This window comes from Semicossyphus pulcher, unplaced genomic scaffold, assembly GCF_022749685.1.
Source record: "Semicossyphus pulcher isolate SPU_LCO1_2020_fin unplaced genomic scaffold, fSemPul1.0.p SCAF_19, whole genome shotgun sequence".
Lineage (NCBI taxonomy): Eukaryota > Metazoa > Chordata > Actinopteri > Labriformes > Labridae > Semicossyphus > Semicossyphus pulcher.
In genome coordinates, this window is record NW_027211692.1 from 1,829,943 (window position 1) to 1,842,480 (window position 12,538).

Below are 12,538 nucleotides of genomic sequence, written 5' to 3' on the forward strand. Positions count from 1 at the left end.
TGAGTTAAAAATTTCACCTCCTTGTTCAACAACGAGGGTCAAGTTGTTGCCTCAATCTGTTAAAAAGAGAAAACACACCTGGCAAAGCTGGGAGACTTGTCATACGTGTGCACAGGTGTGATAATGTCTCTTTAAGCGCTTCTTATTCTACTAAAATGTGATAAGTAAAACATCAGGAAAGGTCCAACCCCCTCAACAACCCTGCTTGTTTCCCAACAGGTAAAGGTCATGTGACGCCAGGATGCCTGGATTCCCACCAGACCCGCCCCCTTCAGAACGCCATGGCGATGCCGTCCTGACCACTGCAGGAAGTGACGCTGTGTCTGGAGAGGAAGCGAGGGACATGGAGCTGATGTTTCTGGATCTGTCCGATTGTCCTTTTCACTTCAACTCGTCTCCACTGGAGCAGGACGGGGAGGAAACTCAGCAGGTGGACGGCAGCTGGAGCCGAGATGGAGACCTGCAGGGATGTGGACGGTGAGTGATCGATGAATCATGGGAGGTTGATACGGGACTCAAAGAGTTTGCCGAATATGAAACATTGAGGGTTAAAAATTTCATAAACCAAGCTGTCAGATCAACTGTTTCACTCTTGGACGAATATTTTTAAGGACACTTTGGTTTCAGTATCTATCAGAACATTTTAATCACCATTTAAACCTTTGAAAAGTTTCTGTTTCTGCATTTTTACTGTCTGACTCCAGAACTTGTTTTGTTTGTCTTTCCAGGTTGGAGAGGAGGTGGGTCCTCTGGCACGAGTTCATGAAGGAACACGCCCACCTGGACACCTGGCTGCGATTGGCTGAGAAGGCTGTCAGTTCCCCAAACCTCGCCCACGTTACCTACGTCACCGCCAAGGAAGAACTGAGGAAGTTTGAGGTGAAAAGAAAATATTCAAACACAAGAGTAAAAGTGTAAAATCTGGACTCTCGTGTCATGGGAGGCTCTCAGGATTAGAGCCAAGTTAAGCTTAAATTCGGGCCCAGGTTAAAGACATAATCCGGGTAGAGCCTAAATTGAGAATTCAGAGTGCTGAAGGAGGCGGTATTTCAGTGTCAATCCTCTCGTCTTACCACCTTAAATCACAAAGTTTGAGTGTGCAGCAGAGCTCGGCGTCCGTCCCCGCTGCCTGTAGACCCTCCTTGTTTGTCCAAATGAAATTCTGCTGTCAGGTTGGTCACTGCTGGGAAATCTGATCCCCACAAATCCTCCTCTGCAGCTCCGGCAAACATTAATGCAGCTGTCAGTACAGAAACGAACAAAGCTGTTATCAGTCACATTCTGTTGTTGCAGTGACGCAGGGTGAATGATCTGTAAACACAGGAACAAGCATGAAATGACTCCCCATAGCAAGCCAAACAAGAGCTGATGTACGGAAGAAGCTCCCATTATTTTAATTATTACCAACACGTAATGACTTTATAATGACTTTATGCACAGTGTGGTTGTTTAACAGCCCAAACAGTCTCTCTGTTAAATAATCCTGTGGTCGACTTTCCTCGAGACGCTGATTTAAATGGCAAAATAATTTAATATGTTTTGAAAAGTGTAAGTGTTATTTTTATATCATATTTATTAAAAAAACAGGAAATGTTACCAGATAAATGCTGTGTGTCTTTATGTACATACATACAAACAAAACAAGTTTTATTGTTCAGGACATTTCAGTTAAGTAAACTCTTCCGTGTAACAGCGACAGTAACTTTCTGAACGAAAGCTCACCGTCTCTGACTTCCTGTCTGCACACACAACCTCACACCGTGTGTGCGCTGCAGGTGCGGGACACCTGCCCCTGCACACATTGCAATTGCGATGATTAAACAATTTATCGTTCGGCCCTCATTATTTATCTTATTATAATTGTTCTATCCGATTTTAAGGTTTAAAACAGAGAATGATTTTGATTTCATTACAGCAACCCAAGCTTCTGCTTGATAGCGAGTATCAGAGCCGAGTCGTCTGCATAAAGCAGGATTACAATTCATGGCATACTGTAGAATCAGACTAGAGCTGCAATAATCGATTAATTAATTAACAATAACTTTATTGATCCCCAAAGGGAAATTCACTTCTCTGGCATCTCATCTACCATTTACTGAAGAATGAAAAAGTGTGACGGCTGTGGGTACAAAGATCTTTACCTCTCCGTCCTGCAGCGAGCAGAGAGGAGCCGTCCACCTCCGTCGTTTCTTTGGTACCAGACTTTGCTGCTACACGTTGAAGCACATGTTCTAGAACTGATTAATCAAGTGAAAGAAAACTAACTTGGAAGTATTCTGTAAATCATTTCAGAAGCAAAAATTCCAAAATTCCGGTGGTTCCAGCTACTCAAATCTTCGGATTCAAAGATGTTTGTTTTGGGGTGTTTTGGAAAGTAGGTTGAAATGAACCGCACATGGAGTTGTGGGAAATAAAACAGGAATTTCCCCTTATTTTTCTGAAGGATTAACCAGGAAGTTTATTTGTAGATTCATAGTGAACATTGTTTTATAATTGGTACAGCTTCCACTGAGACTATACGATAATTCTTTGACTTATTTAAATTTGATCAGAACATTATAAATTATTTAAGTTGAACACAAGCAGCGTCCTTGCCTTGTTAAAAATATGTTCCTTTTTTTTTCTGTACTTTTATCTGAGTTTGAGCGTCTCCAGTAGATATAAGAGACTCCAAATGTTAAGTATCATCTGCCCAGCACAAACAGCCAGCTCTGCTCGGGGAGCTGTAACAAGGAAATAAATGCCAAATAAAAACTGCCCTCAGGCTTCATTGTCTCTGAAATACTACCGTCAGGTTCAGAGGCCGTTTGAAAACACTCAAATAGTTTTAAGTCATAAAAGATGGAAACAATAGCACCGTATAAAAGAGTGAAATATGACTTTTTAGATGACTTAACTTCCCATTAGTCCTGTGTGCTGCTTTATGTAGCTGTAGGTAGAAAAGAGCAGCATAAATGTGTGTGTTTGTTGTGATTTATTCCAGTCATGCTTTGTTTTTTTGTGTGTTCAGAGGCTGCGGAGCGAGGCGGGATCTCTGCTCGTCCGGTTGGACGGTCTGACCCGCAGGAATCGAACACTGACTCGGCTGTTTCAGGGCGCCATGAGGGCCCGGCTGCTGTCGTCAGCGAGGGAATGTGGGCAACGATGGGACGATGTGAACGCCAAACTGGAGTCCATCACTGGACGGCTGAAGGTCAGAGTTCTTCCTTATAATAAAACCATAACTATTTTAATAACGTCTTTTATATTTAAAAGTGTTTTGGTAGAATTTCCGCTCGTTGCACAAACTGTAATAGCAGAATAATAAACCTTACACGAGAAGACGATCAAACTTTACTCTCTAGAAGAAGTAAACATTGTAAAACTGAACCGTGTGATTTGAGGAATCTCTCTCTGTTTTCCTCTCAGCTCTTTGTCTCAGAGTGGGAGGGGTTTGAGGCAGAGAGGGAGGAGCTTGCTCTCTGGTTGGCTGACCTGGACGTCCGTCTGACTGAAGTGGATCACCTGACAGGAAACACCTGTGAAAAGCTGCGACGACTCCAGGTGTGTTTTTATTTTAAAACTAAATCTTACCGTCCTGTGTGTGTACCTCTTTTTTAAAGTGTGTGTGTTTGCAGTCCTTCCAGCAGTGTGTGTGCGTGAACTCGGCCCGTGTGAACGCCCTGCTGCAGCGTGGCGAGGCGCTGATCCAGCGAAGCGAACCGACTGATGCTCAGCGTGTAGAGAACCAGCTGATGGAGCTGCTGCGGGGCTGCAGTCTCGCCTACAGCAACATCGCACGAACACACACTCGACTGCTGAGCATGAGACTGGTACACACACAGATACACACACGCACACACAAAGACAACTTCTTCCTTTTTACCAAATGTGCTATTTAAAGAGAAAGTTTAAGGTAATATAGAGCAACAGTCAAACAGTCCTCCTCCTCCTCCTCCTCAACTCGACTCAACTCAAACTTTATTTGTAGAGCACATTTTAAACAACCGGGGTTGACCAAAGTGCTGTACAGATTAAAAGCAGTGACCCATACAATGCAGCAATTACAATAAATAAATTAAACAATACAATACAATAAATAACAAATACTAAAATACATTTGCCAGAGGTCCACTTAAACTCAATTAAAAGCCTCCTCCTCCTCCTCCTCCTCCTCCTCCTCCAGGTGTTTGAGGATGATTGGATCCTGTCTCAGGCTACAGACTCTGGTTGTCCTTCAGAGAGTCTCTTAGAGGAAGAGGGAGTGCATGATAAAGCCAACCTGGACCTCCCTTCTCCTTTCAAAGGTAAACCAACATTTTATCATAAATTAACAACAGTTGAAAAAGGTCCAAAATAAAGATCAAACTTCTGTTATATGTTTCTCCATCTTTCAGCTAACCCCAACTTAGATATCTCCTCCGTTCACCTTCCTCCGCCTCCTCCCTCCCCATCCTCGCCTACCCATGAGCACCTGGGGCTGGAGTGGGACCCCTCAGTTGATATTGGGCGGTCTGTCTCCCGTGATGACTCCGACTCTTCTTATTTCAGTGTCAGCACAGGTCAGACGAGACAGATACATCTCGGTACCTTCCTGTGCTGAGTCTTTTCACTTCACACTTTTCATTGTGTGTGTGTTTGCGCCGTGTTTATGTGTGTGTAGGTCTGTGTCACCGAGATGGTCTGAAGAGGCGGAGCTACCTCAGCTCCCTCGGCTCTCAGTCTGATATCAATAATGACATCACCAACCAGGAAGTAGCAGACTTGGTGAGTTTGTTGCATTTCTCTCTTTAAAGCCACCAGACTCCATTGACAAAACCAGTGATTTTTCCCTGTCAAACTCAGGAGCTGCTGGTTTTGATCAGTTAGTTTTTTTCTGTTATTGTGAGACTTTGGTGTTTGAAATGTTAAGTTTGGCTCCAACACTGTGTTAGTGTAATGCAAAATAACACAAAAAACTAACCAGGCCAGGCTGCAGTAGACAACAAACTCTTGTGTCGAATGATGTTAAATTGCTGTTTTTATGAGTGGAGTCTGGTGTGTTTGCAGAGAGCGATGTAACGTCTGTGTGTGGTTAAAACAATCATCTTCCTCTGTAACAAAAAGGTCTATCTCTGTAGGGATCCTTTCTGTCATGTTGTCACACACTTAGAAGAACAATCTGAGCCTGTCAGTGGAAACAACAAGAACTTTGAGTGGACGTTTTTGATATTTTTTAATCAGTTATGGTCTTATCTCCGTAAAGATTCTGATGCAAACTTTCACTCAAATCTGCTTTTCCTTTTAACGATCTTTGTTGATCGACTAATTAGTTTACCTTGACTGATAAGCGAGGCTTATCTATGAATGGTTTCACTCTATTGGAATATATTGACATGAAATCTCCAGTGTCTAACGTGTTGTGGAGACCGACTACAGAGACGCCACATCAGGCCTAAATGTGGACAAAACGATGTGGTTATTTTTGTCATATTTCATTTTACACTCTGTCATTCCTGTTGTTCTACTCTGACCCAGATGCTGCATGGCCCAGAGGCTTCATCTGTCTGTCTGTCTGTCTGTCTGTCTGTCTGTCTGTCTCTCACTCACACAGAGAATCATTGATGTTCTGATACACTTGCTATCTAAAAATGCTCTGCTTCGCTGAGTGTCGGCTTCATGAGCTGTTTACAACAGTTCACCTCTCTGCTGATTTATTGATGGTGCCTGCATGATGTAGCTTGTCATTATGTCGGCGGGCACATCACTTTCCTTTTTTAGCTTTTATTTTGGTAAGAGACAGGAGAGGAGAAGTGTCAGCAGCAGTGCGTGATGAAGGAAGCGAAAACTGAAGAACAGAAATAATGAGATGAAAATGGAGGGGGGAAACAAGATGGACGTCAACCAGACGGGGACAGAAATTGAAATTTTGAAGTAATTTAAGTATCCTCCTCTGCCTGCAGCAGCTCACCCCTCTGTGTGTGTTTGTGCCTGTTTCACACACACACACACACACACACACACACTTTTGCACTGTCGGTGAACCCTAAAGCTCAACAGGAGAGGAGACGAGCAGAGAGACACATGTACAACTGAATTAGCATCTGATTACAGCTGCAGCATCCCGACAAAGACATCAAAGTGTGTGTGTGCACTCTGCCATCCTCCTGTATTTCCTCTTTTTTTACACATGTACTTATTATCGGTCTGATAAAGGAGTAATGCCAGCAGGCTCTCCCTGCAGGCTCGCCTCGGCGCTGTCTGCCCGGAGACTGCAAGTGCCTGTAGTTCATTAAATCTGCGACCGGGTGACCCCGTCTGCGGGTGCTTGTATGCTGCATGAATTCTGAATGCAGCTCAAAAAATGTGCCTGCGGAGTTTTTCTCAGCAACTAGGAGATCTCGGCTACATCAGATTTGAGCTCTGGCAATTTCAAGCTTCTGCACTTTGGCTTAAACTCGAGCTTCTTTGAAAATACAACACATAACCCGACTGGTCCTGCATTACAACTCCTCTCTATAGCATGTATTAGCTCACTAACTACACATTGAAGATTGAGCCGCCTGTGTTTATACTAAAGCGGCTAAGAGGAACCTTCATTCTGGCGGCCTCTGTGCACACAAGCAGCACGCCTAGTGTCTTTAAGATCCTGATATTGCGAACGTGTGCATTTGTTCTTCATGCATTCATTAGATTATTGTGACAAAGTAATTTTAGGATTACAATCTGAGCCTGCCAGTGGACAAAATATTTAAGATAAGATAATCCTTAGAAATTCGGGCGCGGGATTTAGGTGTCTGACAACATCACAGAAAGGATCCCCACAGAGATAGACCTTTTTGCTACAGAGGAAGATTCTTTTGGACCTGATCAGTAGATGAGATGATCAATGTCAAAATAAACTTTTAATTGTTTACATTTTCTGTGCAGCAATTTGAGGGATGGCTCGACCACGCCTCTCCCAGCGTCTTCTCACCAGTAGCGGCGCAGGGAGGTGGGACTCGGCTGAAAGGAGACCAGTGGACGACCTCGACTCCTGGCAGACAGGACAGTGAGCCGGCCGGCTTTGACGGCGGGCGGGTGAGGGCGTGGCTCGGAGTCCAGAGGCCCGCCCCTCCAGTGAGGAGGACTTCCTGTTCCAAAGCTGTGCAGACTGACGGGGAGGCTGAGGTGGGTGAAGCCTGATTAAAACCTTCTAATACACATTCTTCCTTTTAGTCACAGAACTCTATTAAAAACACTGACACACACTGTCGCCCTGGGTTACATGTTCCCTTTCACCATGAAGAGACACACTGTACTTTATTCTGACTTCGATACACCATCCTGCTGCCCAAATGTGGATTCATCCGCTGCTGAAAATAGTCCGCAACAAACGCACTATTTCCACTTGTTTGTTTGCCCTTTTTTTAACATAAAACAATATATTTATCGATTTTTTAAAAAGTTGAATGTATAAACACAAGAAGTCAGAAAGTATTTAGAGACAATCAAACACATTTGGGTCTTTTTAAGAGATTTATAGACAAACATATACGATAAAAACATTTTGACTCAAAGGCTTTGAGCTTTTTTCTGCTGAGCTTTTTTTCCCCTGTGGAGTTCAGCATTAACATTCAGCACATGGCATCACATGAACATCATCTGTGTGTGTGTGTGTGTGTGTGTGTGTGTGTGTGTGTGTGTGTGTGTGTGTGTGTGTGTGTGTGTGTGTGTGTGTGTGTGTGTGTGTGTGTGTGTGTGTGTGTGTGTGTGTGTGTGTGTGTGTGTGTGTGTGTTGACCCTCCTGACCTGACACTCGAGACATTTTCACGTTCTCTCTCTCACACACAAAGTAAGTAGCTGACCTTGTGTGGACCGACTTTGTTCTTAGAGTACACTTATGAACAAACAAATCTAATGCTGCAGATTTATGAACACAGAATCACCGCTGAGTGTTAAATATTTTATATAATATCAAACACATTTCTGTGTCTGCTCTCTTTACTTCCGTCTGCTGTTTCATCAGGTTTTGAGTACCTTTCACATCTCAGCAGGGCGCTCGCGACTATTTATAGACAAACAAGCGTTAACACGACATGAAAGGGAAAAACAAACACGTTAAAAATCAATGGTCCTTATGACTACAAATCACAGTAACTACTTAAAGTGAATGTCACTCTAAATACCTCAGTCATGCTGGCTTATTAACAGGTACATTTGAAAACATATGGAAAAGACACTGTTTTAATCTGTCCAGTAGCTGATGGTGTCTCCGTCAGCCTCAGCTCTACTTTATGTAAAGTCTTAGGGCCCGATCAGACAGGACGCGTTTTAGCAGCTGGCGGCTTTTGTCATTGTTTTCAATGAGAGGCTTTTTGCGCGCTGCTTTTGCTTTGCAGAGCGCCTCTCTTTTTTCCGCTCTGTGCGCCTCGCGTTTTTGAGGAAACGCTCCAAGCGCCTCGAGTTGAAAAAATCTCAAAGCAGAAAAGCGCCCGACGTCATGGGCGTTTTTTCTCATTGTCCAATCGGATGAAAGGAGAGGCGGGCCTTCTGTCAGTTTACAATGTAACGGTTAGGTTAATGACAGCAAATGATTCGGTGGTTGCCTTAACAACAGCAGTGAGGGATGTTCAGAGTTACTTTACTTCCCTCGATCTCCTCGGAAGAACGTCATGGCCGCACCGATTTCAAATCTCAAATATTAAACATGTTCAATATTTACATCTAATATCTTGTTGTGTGCGGGGAGCCCCGAGGACAGCCGGGTACGCTCTCTGTGGATCGTCACGTTAAACAAAACAATAGCCAATGGGGAAGCAAGCTGACTGAAGCAGGAAGCACAACAACCGCAGCCATGGCAACAAAAGCATCATGAAGCATAAAGTAACACGTACAGCCCGTGTTCACGCCGTCTACACCACTTCATCCACAGTTTGTTCTTTTTTCTTCCTGAATTTTCTTCCTGCCCGTCGTCCGCCATGTTTGTTTACTCTGAAGTCTCGTTTGAGCGCCAGAGATTCAGTGAGATTTCCAGCTGTGAGAGTCGGACTCTGGTTGTTGGTGAATGAATCTGTTAGTGTGTGCTGTGCTGTTTGGGTCAGATCGTTGCTCTGCACACACTACAAGAACAAAACTGTTCAATCTATGATTACATATCTGTGGGCTCTCTCACGTTTTACACATTTGTTAAGATTTGAAAAATCTTTTAGTGTGAGCCAGGCTTTAGTATTTCTATTTCAGTATAACTGCCCCTTTAGTCTTGAAGTTGAGGGTCTGACAGCATAAAAAAATCCTTCAAAATAAAGTTGAACAGATTACCATCCACTCTCAGTTAAAGTACCACTCATAAGAATGACCACAGATTATGAGCCAGTAAAGCTTTGTTGATTGGACACATGTAGTCCCACTTTTATTGCAAATATATGCCTAAATAATCTCTAATGATGGTGCAGACTTAACAGCAGACACATTCGTTAAGTGTGGCTTAATGCTTTTATCATTGATTAACTTCCGTTGTTACTGTCCCCAGATGGTGGGTCGGTCCCCCTAATAGGTTCAGAAGCACATTAACGTCCCCACAAGGTCATAACTACAAGTTTACAGCAGACAGTCTCTCTGTGTGTATCTTATCTGTCTCAGTTTACCCAGCACTGTAGAAAACTTCCACACACTGACTGATGTCCTCTCTCACAAGGAGCTCTATCAACATTCATAATGATCCGTCTTTATTTTTCCCTGCTTATCCACCTTTGTAAAGATGGATTCCTGAGTAACTGCCCTCCATCCCTCCTCTGTTTTCTCATTCTATCTCTCCGGCTTCATGTTTCTCTCCATTGGTCTCAGTCTTTATTTTCTCTCCCTCTCTCATTACCGTCGAACCATCTATTTATTCTCCTCTTCCTCCGCCGTTCCTCGGCCCGCCGAATGAATCCATAAAGTCTTGATTTATGCATCGAGTCTGGCTGCACTTTTACTGTCGCCATAAAAACAGGAGAGAAACACCCAGATTTCCTCCTTCCCTTCCTTCCTCTTTACTTCCTCCCTCCCACATCTCTGTTTCTCCTCTGTCTGAATTACAACCAGTTACAGATAACGGTCCTTGTACAGGAAAGAGAGATAAACAGACGACAGCCAAAGAGGAAGAGGAAAAGTTAGAAGATAAGTTTCAAATCAGATAACAAAGTGTGTGCGTGTGTGCGCGTGTGTGTGTACATTGTAATTAGAACGATTTGGTGCATAGTCATTTGCAGTATGCGAGTTTGATTGAATGCGTGTTTGTGCGTAATAGCATTGGCACTTTCTAATGGAGGTTCATTACTGACTAAACTATCGAGCGAGCACCAAACAAATTGGAGAAGAAATCAACCTGCAGAAGTGAAGGAGAGAATCAAGAGTTTAATCGATGTTTCGGAGCAGCTTGTGTACAAACTGAGAGCCGAACAAACTGCGTGGAAGTTAAATCTGAAGCATCACTCTGGTTTCTTCTTCCCAGCGTGCTCCATCTGCTCTTCGGTGAAGCTTCGGTGTATTTGTTGTTCAGAAATCAGACTGCAGAACGTGAATCAGTGTTCCTGTGCAGACATACATCTTGATCTGGAGTCTAACCAACACTTGAACCTCACGTTTACTCATCTTTTTATTACAACTCATTTCACAGTGTCACCTCGACGGAAGCTTCGTTGATGCACCCAGCAGCCCACGCCGAAATGACCACACACAGCGGCCTTTTCCTGCCCCCTCCTCTTCATCGTCACATGACCTTAAGGCCTCCGCTGATTGGATGAAGCACGAATACGGATCAAATTTTGAGGTGACTTCATTGTGTCAGTCAGTTATTTGGAATTTGAACCTAGAATGTGTAAAACAGTGACGTCAACGGTTGGTCTGTGGACTTGAAGCTCAGAGTTTGGCACTTTGGCTGCCACCATCTTGGTTTTCTGTAACCAGAAGTGACCATATTTGGACCATAGACTGTATGTAGGAAGTGGATGTTGCCTCTTTTTTTAATAAGGTAAAAAGTGCCTAAAACCTGCATTCTTTCTAATGGCCAGCAGGGGGCGACTCCACTGGTTGTCTAATTAGGATTATGGACTTAATTTCTAGTTTCAATTCTTCTTCAATACCGCATGATGTTCATTTAGTCACTGATGCTCCCATGTAGAGTAAAACAGCAAAAAAGCAGGTATGTATATATTTTCATTAAGTTGCTAACGCAGCAACCTGAAAAATGTCTTGTTCACTGTTAAGTTTCAGTAAAAAATATTTGTAGGAGTTGTATTGGGTAAGTATGTCTTGTCCAGAGCAATAATAATAATAATAATAATAATAATAATAATAATAATAATAATAATAATAATTTCAGTTAGCTACCCTCTCATTCAAATACGTTAACATTTTTCTTTCTTGCTGTAAAGTTGGCCATTTTAAACTGGGAGGTCTTATCATTGGAGTATATGGAGATTGACTCACTTTTGGAGCCAGCCTCAAGTGGCCATTTGAGGAACTGCAGTTGCTTCCGGCTTCATTTTTCCACCCAGGTTACAGCTTGGTTTTGAAAAGTCATCTAGATAATTCCGAGAATGTCGGTGTTAGATAATACTGTGTTAACAGTGCAGCACATTTCCTCAGTTTGCAGTAATTGAAGTGTGAAATAAATGTGGCATAGATTATTTATTGGAAATAATCCTCACCGCACTTTTAATAAGAAATAGTAAAAAGAAGTAGTGTTACTGACGCCCTCAGGCAGGAGATAAACTCAGATAAACTGAGAGTGTGGAAAGGTAATTTTGAGATGTTATTTTCTTGAAAAGTTTTCATGTGATAAATGTTGCCTGAAACCACCGAGGAGTAACAGAAGCTCTCTGTTTTCAGGCTGAAGAAGAGCCGTCCTGTTGTGAAGAAGCCGAGCGTCGTTTCTCAGAACAAAGGTGAGAAACACAGAAAGCCTCACAGTTATGCAGACGGAGCGATAGAAGACGTAGACCGGCTGTAATTTGCACAGTGATAAGCAGAGCCGTCCTTTATATAAGGGACAACTAGTATTCAGTTTGTGTTGTTTGACATTGTGTGCTGGTTCATCTAAAGATCTTCCTCCTCCACAGTGTGACCTCCAGCAGCAGGGCCTCCTCCTCCCTGCTCTCCCCAGCCCTCCTCTACCTCCTTCTGGCTGCAGGTCTGGTTCTTGTGGCCTGTATGATCTGGGTCATCCTGGAGCCGCCGTGTCACCGCAGCAGCAGGATGCCTCGTAGCTTCCACCTGGCGCTGAGATACGTCAACGGACCCCCGCCTACCTGAAGACCTTCCAGAGACTCTTGTAGACAAAGCACTTTCCTCAGGCTCTACAGGACAAAGGTTTGCTACTCATCATGTGATGTGAACCATTTGCTCATTTCAACTTACCAACAGAGCAAGATATAAGGCCTTCAATCAAAGGTATCACCGTGTCAAACATGCTTCCACAGTTCCAGTTTGTTTTCCCACTGTGTATTTCCGCCATCATCCCTGAGACTGACTACAAAATGATCCCCTCCTTGGGTTAAACTCTGTATTGATTTGGTGCAAGGCCTGTTTCATGGGCATGACTTTGATGATAGGTTTA

General features: G+C 43.4%; 1 protein-coding gene and 1 long non-coding RNA gene across 2 annotated transcripts; both read left to right on the forward strand.

Moving 5' to 3' along the window:
• Positions 1-241: 241 nt before the first annotated feature.
• Positions 242-12,234, forward strand: LOC138597370 (nesprin-2). The gene is made up of 10 exons (XM_069668965.1): positions 242-477; positions 729-879; positions 3,011-3,193; positions 3,409-3,543; positions 3,618-3,812; positions 4,166-4,280; positions 4,443-4,541; positions 4,643-4,746; positions 6,889-7,128; positions 12,154-12,234. Exons 1-10 carry the CDS (start codon positions 242-244, stop codon positions 12,232-12,234), a joined length of 1,539 nt encoding a protein of 512 aa, XP_069525066.1.
• On the forward strand, positions 10,620-12,152 carry LOC138597522 (uncharacterized). The gene is made up of 3 exons (XR_011308608.1): positions 10,620-10,750; positions 11,812-11,867; positions 12,042-12,152. It is a non-coding gene; the product is annotated as an uncharacterized lncRNA (long non-coding RNA).
• Positions 12,235-12,538: the final 304 nt, after the last annotated feature.

Bases quoted from the DNA above. Each gene is read 5' to 3' on its own strand.
- LOC138597370 (XM_069668965.1), top strand. From the start codon at position 242: ATGCCTGGATTCCCACCAGACCCGCCCCCTTCAGAACGCCATGGCGAT. The intron at 3,194-3,408 runs GTCAGAGTTCTT...TTTTCCTCTCAG, and splicing joins CCATCACTGGACGGCTGAAG to CTCTTTGTCTCAGAGTGGGA. The intron at 4,542-4,642 runs GTCAGACGAGAC...ATGTGTGTGTAG, and splicing joins TTATTTCAGTGTCAGCACAG to GTCTGTGTCACCGAGATGGT.